This window comes from Colletotrichum tamarilloi (assembly GCF_030869305.1).
Source record: "Colletotrichum tamarilloi strain Tom-12 chromosome Unknown Scaffold_2.1, whole genome shotgun sequence".
NCBI classification, from domain to species: Eukaryota; Fungi; Ascomycota; class Sordariomycetes; order Glomerellales; family Glomerellaceae; genus Colletotrichum; species Colletotrichum tamarilloi.
In genome coordinates, this window is record NW_026849385.1 from 1,324,066 (window position 1) to 1,340,438 (window position 16,373).

The 16,373-nt window shown below is 51.9% G+C and overlaps 6 protein-coding genes across 6 annotated transcripts; 4 read left to right on the top strand and 2 right to left on the bottom strand.

Moving 5' to 3' along the window:
* Window positions 1-252: 252 nt before the first annotated feature.
* On the top strand, window positions 253-2,643 carry CTAM01_01066 (asparagine synthase; the record flags this gene model as incomplete). The annotated part of the gene is made up of 10 exons (XM_060517110.1): window positions 253-278; window positions 406-456; window positions 511-536; window positions 611-637; window positions 694-729; window positions 784-932; window positions 999-1,994; window positions 2,054-2,337; window positions 2,412-2,516; window positions 2,601-2,643. The coding sequence occupies 10 exons, from the start codon at window positions 253-255 to the stop codon at window positions 2,641-2,643; spliced, it is 1,743 nt and encodes a 580-aa protein (XP_060388572.1).
* A 1,210-nt stretch (window positions 2,644-3,853) lies between these two features.
* CTAM01_01067 (mitochondrial outer membrane protein porin) lies at window positions 3,854-5,165 on the top strand (the record flags this gene model as incomplete). The annotated part of the gene is made up of 5 exons (XM_060517111.1): window positions 3,854-3,898; window positions 4,034-4,156; window positions 4,256-4,286; window positions 4,431-4,948; window positions 5,016-5,165. 5 exons carry the CDS (start codon window positions 3,854-3,856, stop codon window positions 5,163-5,165), a joined length of 867 nt encoding a protein of 288 aa, XP_060388573.1.
* Window positions 5,166-5,440: 275 nt separating this feature from the next.
* Window positions 5,441-6,538, bottom strand: CTAM01_01068 (DnaJ domain-containing protein; the record flags this gene model as incomplete). The annotated part of the gene is made up of 2 exons (XM_060517112.1): window positions 5,441-6,074; window positions 6,291-6,538. The coding sequence occupies 2 exons, from the start codon at window positions 6,536-6,538 to the stop codon at window positions 5,441-5,443; spliced, it is 882 nt and encodes a 293-aa protein (XP_060388574.1).
* A 1,974-nt stretch (window positions 6,539-8,512) lies between these two features.
* On the bottom strand, window positions 8,513-9,983 carry CTAM01_01069 (uncharacterized protein; the record flags this gene model as incomplete). The annotated part of the gene is made up of 5 exons (XM_060517113.1): window positions 8,513-8,719; window positions 8,782-8,921; window positions 8,992-9,239; window positions 9,344-9,660; window positions 9,765-9,983. The coding sequence occupies 5 exons, from the start codon at window positions 9,981-9,983 to the stop codon at window positions 8,513-8,515; spliced, it is 1,131 nt and encodes a 376-aa protein (XP_060388575.1).
* Window positions 9,984-11,822: 1,839 nt separating this feature from the next.
* Window positions 11,823-13,428, top strand: CTAM01_01070 (uncharacterized protein; the record flags this gene model as incomplete). Its single annotated transcript, XM_060517114.1, has 3 exons — window positions 11,823-12,138; window positions 12,218-12,781; window positions 12,836-13,428. The coding sequence occupies 3 exons, from the start codon at window positions 11,823-11,825 to the stop codon at window positions 13,426-13,428; spliced, it is 1,473 nt and encodes a 490-aa protein (XP_060388576.1).
* A 432-nt stretch (window positions 13,429-13,860) lies between these two features.
* Window positions 13,861-14,847, top strand: CTAM01_01071 (uncharacterized protein; the record flags this gene model as incomplete). Its single annotated transcript, XM_060517115.1, has 1 exon — window positions 13,861-14,847. One exon carries the CDS (start codon window positions 13,861-13,863, stop codon window positions 14,845-14,847), a length of 987 nt encoding a protein of 328 aa, XP_060388577.1.
* Window positions 14,848-16,373: the final 1,526 nt, after the last annotated feature.

Sequence of the window (16,373 nt, forward strand, 5' to 3'; positions counted from 1 at the left end):
CTGGGGCCGTTGCGGCAAATGGAAAGGGTAACTAATGTCATAAACAAATAACGATAAAATAAAAAACTGGGTGAAGCGCAGGAAGAGTCATAATTCTTTCACTCCCACCCCTTCACCCGGTTGCTCCCACCTCTTGCTCCGTATTTATTCTCCCGGGACACGTCTTTCGCCTCTTCGACCTTTTCTTGAGTTGCAAAGTTCATCCCATACACATACACAAACACACTGCCGTAGCTTCGAGAGACTGCAATCATGTGTGGCATTTTCGCTTGTCACCGGTAAGCCCAACTGCGAGATCGTCCCTACTTCGGCGCGGATGGAGGGGCAGCGCGAGCTCCCCTCCCAAAAAAAATTAACCCCTCCATGATGCCTCTGGAGAATGCGACTGACCGTGTGCGCGCGCAGTCACCCCGACGTCCAAAAGTTCAAGCCTACGGCTTTGAAGCTGGCAAAGGCGTAAGTTTTCCATCGTCCATCTGCAAGGCGCATCAATTGACCCCCAGTTCGCAGCATCCGTCACCGTGGCCCCGATTGGAGTGAGTTCTGAGTCACCGCGATGCGCTACTTCGGCACCAACCAAGCAGACAACTGACAAAACTTCCTCGCTTAGGCGGAAGCGTTATTTCCAACAAGACGAGTACGTTGAACTTGATCTCGACGATTGGTATTCCATCAATTGACCATCAATCGCAGTTCTGTGCCATGAGCGTCTTAGCATCGTCGGCGTCGGTATGTCCACCCTCAATACCTGGCCACGATTTCCACGGCTAACCACCCTCACAGAATCCGGCGCCCAGCCCCTTACCAACGATGATGAGAGCATCGTCCTTGCCGTCAACGGTGAAATCTACAACCACCGTCTGATCCGCAAGTCCCTCAAGCACAAATACCACTTCAAGACCGGTTCCGATTGCGAGGTCGTCATCCCTCTGGTGAGTCAAGATCACCCCGCGACCTGATACCCACAATAGTAGACATGGATATCTAACGTATCACAGTATATGGAGTATGGCCTCGATGCCCCGAAGCACCTCGACGGCATGTTCTCCTTTGTCTTGTACGATAAGAAGCAGGACCGCACAATCGCCGCCCGCGACCCCATCGGCATCACCACCCTCTACTACGGCTGGTCCTCAAAAGAGCCTGATGCGGTGTACTTTGCTTCCGAGCTGAAGTGCCTGCACAGCGTCTGCGACAAGGTTGAGGCCTTCCCGCCTGGTCACATTTACGACTCTGCCACCGGCAAGACCACAAGATACTTCGAGCCTACCTGGTGGGACGCCGCAAAGGTCCCCGAGACCCCCCTCGACCTCAAGTTGATCCGCGAGAAGCTCGAGAAGTCGGTCAGGAAGAGACTCATGGCTGAGGTGCCCTACGGTGTCCTGTTGTCCGGTGGTCTGGATTCCAGTTTGGTCGCGGCCATTGCCCAAAGAGAGACTCTGCGGTTGAAGCAGGCGGCCCTTGAGGCCAACGGTGGTGCGCTCCCCATGACGGAGAACCCCGACACTGGCGATGGCATGGTTGGTATCGACGACGACAACAAGCTGTCAACAGTCACATATCTTCCTCAGCTCAACTCCTTCTCCATCGGTCTCCCTGGATCGCCCGACAACAAGGCTGCCCTCGAGGTCGCCAAGTTCCTCGGCACCAAGCACCATGTCATGACCTTTACCATCGAGGATGGCCTTAACGCTCTGTCCGACGTCATCTACCACCTCGAGACCTACGATGTCACCACTATCCGTGCCTCCACACCGATGTACCTCCTTTCCCGTAAGATCAAGGCCATGGGCATCAAGATGGTTCTCAGTGGTGAGGGAAGTGATGAGATCTTTGGTGGTTACCTTTACTTCCACGCCGCTCCGGACAAGAAGGCGTTCCACGAGGAAACTGTTCGCCGTGTCAAGAACCTGCACCTTGCCGACTGCCTGCGCGCTAACAAGTCCACATCCGCTTGGGGTCTTGAGGCGCGTGTGCCCTTCTTGGACAAGGAGGTGAGTAGAGTGCAAATCCCGATGATATCTCGGCTTCGCTGACTTTTTATTTCCTGTAGTTCCTTGAGGCCTGCATGAACATCGACCCCTCAGAGAAGATGATCACCAAGGAGAAGATGGAGAAGTACATCCTCCGTAAGGCGTTCGACACCTCTGACGAGCCCGGCGCCGAGCCGTACCTCCCGGACAACATTCTGTGGAGACAAAAGGAGCAGTTCTCCGACGGTGTCGGATACGGATGGATCGACGGCCTCAAGGACACCGCCGAGCTCCACGTTACCGATGAGATGATGAAGAACCCCAAGCCGGAGTGGGGCAGCGACATTCCGGACACCAAGGAAGCGTAAGCATCGTCCAATATTTATCCCTCTTCTGTTGTTGCGAAAGATCAGGCGCCGCTAACACACGATTTGACAGATACTGGTACCGCCTCATGTTCGACGAGCACTTCCCGCCGCATTGCGCCTCGACTGTCATGCGCTGGACCCCCACATGGTCCAAGCAGACGGACCCCAGTGGCAGGTGAGTCGCAAGACGCCCCCCTCTCCCCAGTTCCCCAGTGAAAATGAACTGGCCAAGTCAGTTTGCTGACCCGTTGCATGACAGAGCTATTGCCGTCCACGAGCAGAAGTACGAGAACGCCGCATAAAGTGGTAATTTGGAGGAAAGACAACCTGTATCCTAGCACTTTACGTCAATGCGGGCGGGTAAAGGTAGAGGCGTCCTGGTTTGTTGGATTATGTAGACCCTCAACAAGTTTAGAGTCTCAAAAAATGGGAATTGAAGTTGTGATTACTATCTGCCATTGCGCCTTCATGAGTATTTGTGTAGATCGTTATTATGACGAAAAGTCTGATGAAGGTATTTCTGGCCGTTTCCTTCTCTGTGTTCCTCTCCATAGGTAGTCAGGTCTTGGCCTGTTGTGTTGGTTCCTGGAGCTCACAAGAGGAAGCAACATCCCAGAGCCTTCCCCAGCTTCCGTTGACTTCTTCCATCCAAGAGTCCACTTTGTGTGCAACAATAATTGAGTGTGATTGCCCGGGAATGTTAGTGTGGTGCCGGTAATTGGCCAAGTGAGCATCCACAGTGACTCGGTTAGCCCCCAATATGAACAGTGAAGATGATGGACAACAGAGTCGGCAGTCAAAAGGTAAGGTGACACAATGGAGTAATTAGAGTTACACCACAAAGACAGGCGTACGAAGAAGAATGAGCGGTGGTGCGAACAGGGACGAAGCAGCGGACAGAGGCAGGAACTAAGGGAAATAATTCTGTGCCTGCCTCTTCTCTCAGGCTTACTGTAAGAATCTCACGCCTGCCGGTTCTCGCTAACTCTCTTATTTTCTGTCCCGAATTCAACCTTCCACTTGCTCTCGATTTCACCATCTACACATTCACTCAGACACACGCAAACGAGTACAACAATCAAAGAATAAAATTGAAAAATCGCATTGAGCACCTGAGCCTTAGGTAGCCCACACTGCTGGCACTCGACATCCACTCTCTCAGTGCTTTACTCTACCTTATTACGATCCCCTGTCCTCCAGAGTCCCATCTGAGCTGGCCAGCCGACAACAATCCCAACAAACCAATAACAGATCCCCCACGTGCAGCCAAAAGCGTCCTAGTGCAACTCCGTCACAGCAAAGCTCCTCCGGACCGAATTGCGCCGGGAATCCCCGTCAACCAATTGATGCAACCAAAACATTTTCTCGAACAGCTTCCGCCCCAGCAGACCATCTCCTGAAAGGACACCTGCAACCCGCCTCTTTTTGCCCGTCGCATCTCGTCAACCGCTTTCCCATTGTCTACTCAATTTTTCTCCCCAAAATCCTCTTCCCCGTCAAAAATCAGCAATCATGTCTGTTCCTAACTTCGGAGACATCGCCAAGTCGGCCAACGACGTATGCGCTTTCCCTTTCTCCCTCTCTACCTTTCTCGGGTAATCGCGGACGTGGAAAATCGAGCTCTAGGCTCCTTCCCCAGCCGAGGTCATCTACGATGAAAGAAACCACTCAGCTGACATTGGCCTTCAATAGCTCCTCAACAAGGACTTCTACCACCTTTCTGCCACCACCTTCGAGCTCAAGAGCAACACCCCCAACAACGTTGCTTTCAAGGTCACCGGCAAGACCTCCCACGAGAAGAGCACCGCCGGTGCTGTAAGTCCCGCCCTAACATTCACCGCTTGACGATGCATCAAGGGTCGCATAAACAAACAAAGATGAACCTTAGCTAACCTTATCCTTTTTACCATCCAGATCGAGGGCAAATACTCCGACAAGGCTACCGGTACAGCAACCACCACCCATCGTTTAAAGCGCTTGAATCTTAGCTTGGGTCGAATATATGGACGGCCTTACGGCAGTCCAGTCTCATTCGCAGCCAACGTATCGCCAGGATTTGCACATTTGCTAATGTTCTACCATCGCGCAGGCCTGACCCTCACCCAGACATGGAACACCGCTGCTGCCCTTGACACCAAGGTCGAGCTCGCCGACAGCCTCGCCAAGGGCCTGAAGGCTGAGGGTGTCTTCTCCTTCCTGCCCTCCGCCGGTGAGAAGGCCGCCGCCAAGAAGGGCGCCAAGTTCAACCTCACCTTCAAGCAGAGCAACTTCCACAGCCGCGCTTTCTTCGATCTCCTCAAGGGTCCCACCGCCAACATCGACGCCGTCGTCGGTCACGAGGGCTTCCTCGCTGGTGCCTCTGCCGGCTACGATGTGAACAAGGCCTCCGTCACCGGCTACGCCGCCGCTGTCGGCTTCCAGGCCCCCACCTACTCTGCTGCTATCACTGCCAGCGACAACCTCAGCGTCTTCGCTGCCTCATACTACCACAAGGTCAACTCCCAGGTTGAGGCCGGTGCCAAGGCTACCTGGAACTCCAAGGCCGGCAACAACGTCGGTCTTGAGGTTGCCAGCAAGTACCGCATCGACCCCGTCTCCTTCGCCAAGGTGCGTGATATTGTCCCGTTTGCAATCTTTTTGTATAATATCCTTACTGACCAATTTCCGCGTACAGTTCAAGGTCAACAACAACGGTGTCGCCGCTCTCGGCTACAACGTCCTCCTCCGCGAGGGTGTTACCCTTGGCCTCGGTGCCTCCTTTGATACCCAGAAGCTTGACCAGGCTACCCACAAGCTTGGTGCCAGCTTCACCTTCGAGGGCTAAGCCTTTGTTCACCACATGTATTCTTGACGAGGAAAATTCTTTCAGCTCCTTTCTCCGGCCGGGTAGCGGACCCAATGCTCTTCTGGTTTCATTTGGAGGCTCCTGTCTAGTGTAGATTAGTTCGGGGAGTAATTGAGTTTGGTCGACCGGGAAATCATGGTGTCTTTGCATGCGAGCGCTTCGTGCTGATCCGAACGCTTGGCTTTCGGTCGTGTGATTTATATCTATCATGATAGATGTCTACAGGTTTATGCGCAAGCTCTATTGCTTGGTCTCTATGATTTAGCATCTTTCTTCTTTCGGCTCAGTCCGCCGGTAGCAACAAAGGGTATGAAAAAGGAAAAGAACAAGATCCCGCTGACTACCAAAAACGCTCCCACAGAAGTCTCCTGCGGTCCAACCGGGACCTGCGTGCCCATGATCCTATGCGACCGCCGCGAATCCTGCTTTTGCTGTGTCTTTGTATGCGTATGCGAATCAAAGTGCCGCGGCGCGGCCGACCTCGTGTGCCCATACGGATCAGACCCGGGGCCCATCCCGGGCTGTTCCTTCTCCGCGCCGGTGCCGGTGGTATCCTCGTGGGCTTCCCGCCTCTTTGCCGAATGTTCGCCCCAGCCGCCGGACCTGTAGAAGCTCGGGGGCGGGCCGCGAAAGGTTGTGCGCCGCCGGGAGAGGCCCGATGCGGGGCGGCCTCCCGCGGGACCCGAGCTGCTGTGGTAGGAGCCGCGTCTGTGGGCGCCGTGGTGGCTGTTGTGGGAGGAGGAGGGGAGAGAGCGGTCGTAGGCTGCGCGTTTGGCGGGGGTGCCGAGGACGGAGTAGGCTTCTGCTATTGCGTGGAATTTGCGGGATGCGTTTGGGTCGTCGCGATTGTGGTCTGGGTGGTGGGTTTTGGAGAGGGCGTAGAAGGATCTGGGAGGGACGACGACGGGTTAGCTTTAAGAGCCCTTGAAGACATGGCAATGATTGGGTGTGGGCAAGCAGGCCCATGGAGCGAGTATTGGATAGACGTTGCGGGCGGGGAATAGGACATGTTGCTATAGATCTGTGCCGCCTGAATGCGACCAGAATTATACGTAATACACAGCCAATTGGGCTTGGGTATGTAGGTGGGAACATGGCACTCACTTCTTAATATCAGACGGCGAGGCATCGTGGGCGACCTTCAAGGTCTCGTAGTGGTTCGTGGAAGCGACGTCATTTCGAAGCGCACGCGACGTCGTAAACGTACGACACGGAAACCGAGCTCGGAGGCAAATCTGTCCTGGTTCGACAGCAGGAGTAGCTCTCGTCTTCGTTGTCGTCCTCGTCGAAAATGCGCCGGCGCGGTAGAGGGAACGGGCCGCTGCGGGTTGAAGGAGCCGGGGGAGGAGCATGCCGGGCTCGAGCCCGGGCGTTTTCGAGGGGCTTGGTTCTCAGTGACGATTCGACTACGAGATTCAATTGAAGGAGACAATAGAGACTAGTGGTGGGGAAGGAGCTGGGCGAGCTTTAGGTTATTTGGGAGAAGCTCAGGATATGATGTCGGAGAAGGAGTGGAGGGGAGTGAGTGTGATTTCGGGATCTGGGTCTCTCTCGCTTCGTTTCTTACGTTCGTTGCGCCCGGGACGGAAGTAGTGACGAAATCGATGGTCGCTTTTGCTCTCGTCGGTCGGTAGATCGGAGCTTGGTGGTACCTACCCCCTGCGCCTCCGGGGTTGTGGCGCTGATTACATAAGGTAATGAAGGGTCCAATCGCCTGCAGTGAGGGCAGTTGCAGAATTACGGAACAACAACAACACTCATGCTTCTAAAGTGATTGATGTGAAGCAATTCCCAGCGCAACATATGTTATTCATGACGATTTTATAATTTTCAGGAACCATCTGGTATGGCCACTGCACTATTGACTCTCACTGAGTCCTCGGGTCGGTAACGCAAATGACTCCTCTCGGCCTACATTTGTCCCGGCGGTTTGAACAGCTTGGAGCGCATGAGGGTATATCTGAGGATGAAAGTTTGCTGACTTGTGCCTTTTGAAGTGAGTTCCCGCACTGTGGATGGTGATCAAGATGAGAGTTATTCTTCAGGGCGACTCCTGACCGTCGCGATCATGTATTGCTTTCTATCCTGCAGGCTGGTCCTAGTCACTCAGGCCGAGTACCCCGGATGCACGATCCATGCCCGCCTGGTGATGTTGATCTATTCTACGTCGGGATCTGACATATTGTCTTCGTTCTCGTCGTGAGAGTCGAGCTCTGCTTAGCGTGGATACGGCCACAGTGGCCTCGTTACATCTTAAGCCCCTCGTCTAGTCTCCTCTGGGCTTGTCATTGCCATGCTACTCTGCCTCATCCCTAATCACTGCCTCTTGTTCCTCGTGAAGCTAATTCGGCGTCTAGACTCATGATCAGCACTTCTTGTACAGAAGGTGGCCTGTATAGGAGGGTGTAGAATTTATGTAATCTCGGGGGTATCAAGCAGGTTCCTTATACACCGTGTTTCCTTGGGGATTCTGTCTTCGAAGGAGCAGCGATGCTGCTGCTATCTTCTCCCATTACAGTGAACCCGTACCACCTTGCCATATGTCAGCTGTATCTCCATGGCGGTACCATATGTCGGTCTCGCCTCGTCTCAATCATGGAATGGTTGTACTACATCGTGTCATCTGGACCGCTGTTCGATGTCTGGCCCGGATAGGGTATATGTGCCCCCCACCTCCATCCCTTCCCGGCTTCCTTCAGGGCTTGGATTTGATTGTTCTCTCATATGTATTTTTAATTCCATCTGCCCGGGTAACGGGGGGGGGGGGGGGCAGCCGTGTGATGCATGCTGGGAAGTGAAGCGTTGGCATCACGGACCTGGAGGCCCCTAGCCAATTGCTTACCTCACCAGGCCCCGAAGGTGACAGTAAAGCAAAGGGTTTATGTTAAGAGATGAAAGGCTCTCGTAAAACCCGAGTACCTCTGGTGGAGTAGTGACTCACTTGTCCGTGGCGCACTGTTAAGGCTTTCTACCACCATCAAATCCGGATATCATGGCGCGTCGCCCGATGCGATGTGTTGTCATGAGAACTCGGAAAAGCGAGGTCTTGTATCCCCTATCTCTCACAGCCTTTGCAGTCATCTTTCTCGAAATACACATCCTCCGACAAAACTTGGAAGTTGACTTTGAGCAAAAGACGAGTTACCTAGCGGAGCTGATCTTCACGACAAATCTCCCGGATTCGTAAATGCAGAGGCTTCGCGACGCATTCAAACACTCAGGGGCTCGGATAGACTTGTATAATCTTTCTCTTTATGCTTAAAATTACAGTTGATAAACCCTACTCGCAGATGTCGATATCTGTGAGTGGTTGACGCTTCATTACGCTATACATGGAATGTTGATGTGCTGACATGGATATCGGTCTTTCGTATGATCCCTTTCCGACTTGAAGAGTCATCATCGTCGGTCTCATGCTCTCTGGCACCCGCACGCGAGGTGCCCCGTTTGGCTGATGCATGATACGTTCTGTCGTTGCCACTGAGCGAGCCAAGCTTGATGCCTGGGCCAGCACTTCCAAGGGCGTCTCCGCTCTACAAGAGAGATTGGGTTAGACACCGTCTACAGCATGACGCGGAGTAAGGGCGTAGCTTACCTCGCCTGTGATTTTGTAATTCCCGTCGTGAGAGGAGCCATAGTAAAATTTGAATAGTTTTCGCAGGGGAGGAAGCGACGATCCAATTATTCCCAAACTGCACTCGAGGTTGGAAGTAATGCTGATGACTCCTAGGTGATCTATAGGATAGGCATGCCGCGTAAGTTTATGTTTGAAGAAGAGAAAGTATAGTTGTAGAATATGACTTACAGGCGATCTCCGTGGGGTATTTCGCAGTGTCGTAATACTTGAGGTAGGGCATGCGGATGCAGGTAGCAATACTGGCGAAAATTCCGAGGCCGAGAATAGCTATGACTGAAACTTTCTTACGGCGAGACATTTGCAGGCCGGCCACAATAAAGAAGGGAACAATGGCGCATGTCCAATCCGTCAACATCTGAATCGCAGAGACGATGTAGCTGACAGTCTGCAAGCTGATCTTCTTTTGGCATGATCCCCTGTTAAACGAAGTCAGTGGACGGACGAAAAGGGGCAATCTGATTTCCAATAAAAAAGCTGATGTCCAATCGCAACATCCACTATAGCTCAAAGAAAGACTTACAGTGCCGGGTTCCATGTTGCTGCAAGCGGGGTGCAGTTTGCAAAGACAAAGATCAAAGCCAGGATGGCCACGACCACCATTACAGACATGTTGAGGATCATACAGATGACCACTCGCTTCCGTCGATCCAGACGTATACAAGTGAACCCAATGGCGCACTTAATAATAGTTGACGAGATGAAGTATAGTACTTCCCAGTAGGTCTGATACTCGGAGGCGCGAATCAAGTAAAGTTGTGATGGGAGGTCGGCGTCGTGGAATCCTACGCCAAAGCGTGATGCAAGAACTGCGAAAACGACTGCTGGTATAAATGGAAGCTGTTGCGCTGTTAGTTAGCGAGTTTTCGAGAGTGATCTGGTATAGTAAAATGATACGAATGGTTGAGGAGCGCAAGGCTAGTGTCTAAGCCGAGGAGACCTACAGTTCCTATTACTGCCAAATAATCTTCAACGCCCCAGAGTCGTGATGAAGCACCTGATAAACCGGCACGAACGTAGATTCGGAGTGACACGACGATGACGCTGATAATGCCCAAGATGATGGCGACAAACTCGACGGCAGGCGCCAGGCCCTTGGGGGCAAGGGGCTCAAGTTGGTAGGCAAAGGCTTGTATCTGCTCCCCCGTCATAGAAGCCGCCATCTTGGGCGTAGTTCGGTCAACCCTATGGCCTCCGCTTCACAAAGGAGGTCGTTCTATGCCTTTTCTTCGTCGCGGACCCGAGATGCCAAAGAGGGGAAGAAAGCGAATCTCGAGACGAACTTTGATCTAGACTCTAGGCTGGAGACATCGGAGGAATTCAAAAGCGAAGTGGGATGCCGGGAACATGCTGCCCACCACATGGGAAGGGAGGCATTTTACTACAGACCGCGGTTCCTGGATTTGACTGACAGCTGGATGCTGTGGGGGAGCTCCGACGTAACGTGCACCCCTGGTCAACGTCTGGTCTCATTCCCATGTCTTCTTCCCATGGTTAGGTGGAGGATTTGGCTCCTTGGACGTCCCAGAAGAGGCAGATTTTCGTAGCCAACCCCACAAACGGAACGGCAATAAGAGCTCGTTGAGACTTTAATATGTAAATACCAAGGCAAGATATTCATTTTCAACATGTCGACCTGGGCCTTGGGTTTCGACGAGTCAGCGGAAGCCACATTTTGGTCGAGATGAGCCCTGCCTCGTGGGGCGAACTGTCAGTTTTCGTCCGAGGCCCTCGCGACACCCATGGCGACAAAACCCCTTTCTGCCATCAGTGCCATGGCTTCTTCATGGCAACTTTGCAAGGCAGTACATAAGCGAGACCATCGGCTCATCGACGCCTCCTCTTCGGTCAAGGTATGTAGGTTTCGCTAACAGCTCTAGCTGCAGTAGCTGAGTTCAGTCGTTAAGAGGATTGATGCAACCCAACCAGTTTTCGTGGTGCAGCACGAGATCGCCCCTGCCCGCGATCAACCGTCTCGTTACCATCTTTGACGTGGTGGCCGCTGCGGACGCTTGTGCCGCGGGTTGGTGCAATCTCTTTTCGTCCCTGGCCTAGAACTGGGGGTTCGTTGGCGTTTTGATAGGACCCGGGGGAGGGGATCCGGAGGCAGGGGAGTGGTAACGAACTCCACCGCCCGACGCTATCCAGCCAGTCAAATAACGATGATCACCAGGACGGCACGTTGCAATAAATGAATCTAGCTGTGCCATAGGCTGCAGTTTTCGTAAAACGTCCAGGACCCTGTCTAAGAAATACCACCCAGCACCACGTACAAGCCACTGACTCGACTGCAATGCGACTTCGGCCAAAATCTGGATGGTGTTTTTGTGCTCTAGGATAACGGCGAAACCCTAGAGGCTGGTGCTGTGCCAATTTCATCCGGGTTGATTTTTTCTTCAAAACTCATTATCACATTGGTTCGTCAGTTATGAAGCTCGATCCTTTGGGCGTACCTGTTCTGCACAACTCTGATGCTGAGAGTACATACCGTGCTAGGTACGCTAACACGATAGTGACACACGCTTCGCGCGGAGACAGCCTATGAATACTTACTCAGTCCCACGCACCCATCTGTGCAGCCGTTAACGCAATACTCAAGATTTCTATTGGCAGAGGATCCAGGATGTCCATACCTAGCGTGCTAGCCAGGCCACCCAATATGTTTGACACCTGATTCTTTACCAATGCGGCGGGATTGTCCACATCACGGATAATAACCCTGGTCTGAAAAAGCCGCCAAGTGGTCTAGGTTAGCAGTTGCACCAACAAGTCACTTCATGCGGAGCTTCCTGCTGAAGAATGTGGCACTGGGGTTGCAAGATCCAGGGGTCTTATCAACTGACCACTCAGAAGCTCGAGATATTTCATCCATTTTCCGAAGATGTGCGAATTTCCGCTGTTGACCGTCGAGAGCTCCCCCCTCTCTCATAATCATACTCTTCGCTCTTTGTTTATACAGACAACTCGTGTAGACGGTGAGTCGTCGATCGCACTTCGTCATAATGTTGGGCACTATTCTTGCCTTCGTGGCGCTGTTAGCCCTTTATCTCATCGGCAGCGCCATCTACAACGTCACTCTCCACCCGCTGGCCGATGTGCCCGGCCCCAAGATCTGCGCCATTACTCGAATTCCATACTGGCTTGTCGCATTGAAAGGTGAAGATATAGAATGGATGAAGAGCTTACATGAAGCTTATGGCCCTGTCGTTCGTTTCGGCCCTACGGACCTGAGTTACACGGCCGGAGAGGCCTGGAATGATATCCATGGGCCCAAGGTGACTGAAAAAGCCCAAGAGTTCTCAGTTCAGCCTGTGAATGGTGCGCCATATCCCAACAGCTTAGGTTCCCAGATTCAACTTTGGCACATGAGCTAACACCAAATACCGATGGGTTGCAGGCGTCCCAAGTATGCTTACGGCGAACACCGAAGATCATGCTCGAGTCCGTCGCCTCTTCTCACCTGCCTTTTCGGAACGTGCGCTGAGACAACAAGAGCCGCTGTTCCGGAAGTACGTGGACCTTCTGATGTATAAGATCAGCGAGATTGGCGAGGAAGGAAAAAAGGCCGTGGAAATGACCCAACTGCTCAACTTCGCAACATTTGACGTCATGGCCGAACTTTGCTTTGGCCAGCCCCTTGGCCTGCTGGCGAAGAACGAATACAGCCCCTGGGTCAGATCAATCTTTGAGTCGCTCAAGATGTTGCCCATCGTCTCTATCATCAACTACTATCCCATCCTAACTACCATATTTAACCGCTTCGAGCCAAAGTCTGTCGTGGAGCAGCGTGTCACTCACTGCAAGCATTCAGAGGATCGTGTGAACCAGCGGTTGCAGGATGGCTCTGACCAGCCGGATGTCTGGAACCTGGTTTTGGCGGCGAAGGAGGGCAAAGGCCTGTCTCTCGAAGAGATGCATTCGAACTCGGAAATTTTCATGCTTGCTGGATCGGAAACAACAGGTAAGAAAATATCGTAATCTGTGGGCTTGAGGGAAAGCTGACTGAGTGCACTAGCTACACTTCTTAGCGGTTGTCTTTACAATCTGCTCACCTACCCCGATAAAATGAATACCCTTCTTGAAGAAATTCGAGGCAATTTCACAAAGCTGGATGACCTCACGTTCGAACGTCTTCAAGAGCTGAAGTACATGAATGCCTGCCTGAAGGAGGCGCTGCGCGTTTATCCCCCGGTGCCGATCGGAAGTCCCAGAGTGGTGCTCCCAGGTGGACAACAGATTCTTGGCAAATGGGTGCCTGCTGACACGCGCGTGTCTGTCCACCACTGGTCGACGTACAAATCCGAGTCCAACTTTAAGAACGCCGACACTTTTACGCCAGAGAGATGGCTCAAGACGGACCCCACCTACGCCGGAGATGCGCTGGAAGCTCACCAACCGTTCGGTTTCGGGCCGCGTAACTGCCTGGGCCAAAACATGGCGATGCACGAGATGAGACTCATTTTGGCTACTTTGCTCTTCTCATACGACCTCGAGCTGTGTGAGGAAAGCCGGGACTGGAAGAACCAAAAGGCATTTGCGCTCTGGATCAAGAACCCATTGATGATCCGCGCAAAACCATTGGCAACACAAACTAGATTGAAAATTTGAGGTAAATTCCGTCCGCTTCGCTTCGGCTCTGATCAGTAGTACCTAACACCGATGGACACAACTCAAGTTGCAATGGATACGTATACTCTTCTCTCGACCAATGGAATCGTCAATTAAGTGACGTCAGATTATTATTGTGGTTCTGAGACATCCAAGGGATCTAACCGGCGGGATGCTGACGATGGCGGGAGATCGACATTTTAGATCGTGTTAGTCCAAGCGCGACCTCGGACACATTTCGTCGACTTTTGGGCTTGACCACAATTATAAAGCAGCTCACCGATTTCTTTCTCTTCCGCATGACACTTTTTGCTCTGTTAACATGGACCGCAAAATAACAATAAATTCTTGTAATCAAATCATTTAACTATTCAAACAAAATTTTGCGCGATACCTGGAACTTTATCGTCCAGAATAGTCACAAACCTCAAAATGACGAAGGTTACCTCTAGACGTCTTCAAATATCGTCTTACATAATATACGAATACTACGTTGCCAGAGCTTCGAATTCTACTTTACCGAACCTCCTCTTTTTACACGGGTTTCCCTCCACTGCGACCGACTTCCGCCAACAACTAGAGCACTTCGCCTCCCTGGGTTACGGTGTCATCGCACCCGATCTTCTTGGCTACGGCGGAACTTCCAAGCCAAAAGACCCGCAAGAATACACATGGCGCAAAATGAGTACACATATCAAAGCCATACTGGACGCGGAGAACCTCCACACTGTGGTAGGCGTAGGCCACGATCTGGGTTCATGGTTCCTCAGCAGGCTTTACCACTTTTACCCTTCCCGGTTCAGGGGCTTGGTGTTCTTAGACGTCGGATACTCTGTACCCGGAGAGAAATTTGATGTCGAGATGATCAACCGAATGACAAAAAAGATGACTGGCGAAGAGAGATTTCGATACTGGGATTTCTTTACGGATGATGAAGAGGTGGCCCTCATGGATCGAAATGTCGAGTCTGTGATATCTCTTATGCATGCTTCACCTGAAGTCATGGCTGCGAATCTCGGGCCGCCTGGAAAGGCTCGAGAATGGGTCTCCTCTGCAAAGATTGCGCCAACCCATTCTTTTGCCGACGGAGATGTTCGGAAAGACGAATACTTCCTGACAAAGGTTGCTTCGTTCAGGACAGGTGGATGGAAAGGCCCAACAAACTGGTACAAAGCGCTCCGAAACAACTTGTCTTTTGAAGATGAGAAGGATATGGATAAAGGGCTTGAAGTGCCCGTGTTACTAATCGGCTGTGGAGGAGACGAAATGACTGTTGCTTCATTGCAGGATCAGATGACGAGGCCGTGGGCAAAGGCCGGGTATCACTTCGAGGTGCTCGAAACAGGACACTGGGTCATGCATGAAGATGAAGAGGAAACTAATCGATCGCTGCAAGAGTTTCTTGAGAAACTTGAGTGAAGTTGACATCACCATGTCCAAATATCATTTGGCCTTTGTTTAATTTGACAAAAAGAAAATCAGACCCTAAAGATGAGTTTAACGCTCAATGTGCCTCAAGACGTTAATGAGAAATCTCAAGACGCCTCATACCTAGCGTCATATCTCATCAAGCACGACGGCCCAGAAGGCTTTTAGTTCGGCCTGTTGTGCTTCATTTCAAGCTCATGGATAATGCCTAATTTAAAGCGGACGAAGTCGTATAGACAAGGCTAGGAATATTTTCCACCGGATCAACGTGAGTTGAAATAACGACGTCATCACTCAGAGACGAGCCATGATACCGTACCGCCAGCATGCTTGTAGCAGATCTTGAGCCACCAGCTCGGCTCCCTCGGTTCTTCAAGCCAAAAAACGTCTATCGCGGGTGCCGAGAGACTGCAGGTCGACCCTTCTTGATCCACCGCTGAGCAAAGCTACTCGAACTTGCTCATTGGTCAGGTCGATTGAAAATCAAGTCTAAAGACAACCCTGCTGAGTGAAGATATACTGACCTTCGTTCCCGCCTTCAGGTATACCTGATTATAGCACGGACGGCGGATCCTGTGCTAAGCTTTTTTGAGATCCCTTGGCCTTGAAGAAAAAAGACTTGGTTCAGCGACAGGCCTTTTTGCTCTATCCACACTCGAGACCTCGGCTAGGAGACCCAGAAGGAGTTGAATGAGATGAGCTTAGCTGTGGCTAAAAATACACTGTGGGCAACCAGTGCTAGGCGGTGTGCTCTGGCCATCTCCATTTCGATCATCAAGCAATTATTGGCCATGAGGTAATCTTATAAAAGGCTAATGTCTAAGGATAAGAATTGCAAAGACATTAAAGAGGAATCTTCATTACTGCGATTTCTCGAGGGATATAGATTGGTATCGGCCGTACAGCTTTATCCTCTGGCTCCCCGCTAGACTTTGTCGATCCACACCTGCATGTAGCTATCGGAATCCATACAGAAACCATCTTTGTTAATGGCAAGTCGCGAATTCATCGGGCTCTCAGATAGACCATCATGCAAGCTGTGCTGCGCTTTCGATCCGCAAGCCCCGGAGTAACCTTTCAACGCGGTCGCAACCCCGCTTGTGGGATCCGTCTTGGCCTTCGGACCCGGTCGTGGCAGGCAGCAGCTTTAGATAGGCGGGCCCGGAGTCGGCCATGGCCTGAACTTTGCATCCATCTAAGGAGGCTTGCTACCGTTTGCCTGTCTTGTACTCCGGAGACAACCGGGAACTACACCTTCAGGAGACCGTGCATTGGCTAGTGAAAATCTGCCAATCATGAGTCTGGACACAATTTCACACTCCAAATTTCCTTTTTGTCCTTGGTCCTAGCTTAGGTATGAATGCTTACCACTCTCAGCCACAGTCGGCCAGAGCTCTGACGATGCCATCAAGCAAGGAGAAACAGTGGGATTATGGTATTCGAGCCGGTGTTCTGACACTGTGGGACTGGGGTGGAATGACAGCCAAAGAGATTTGCGAGAAGTATGGAATGCCCCT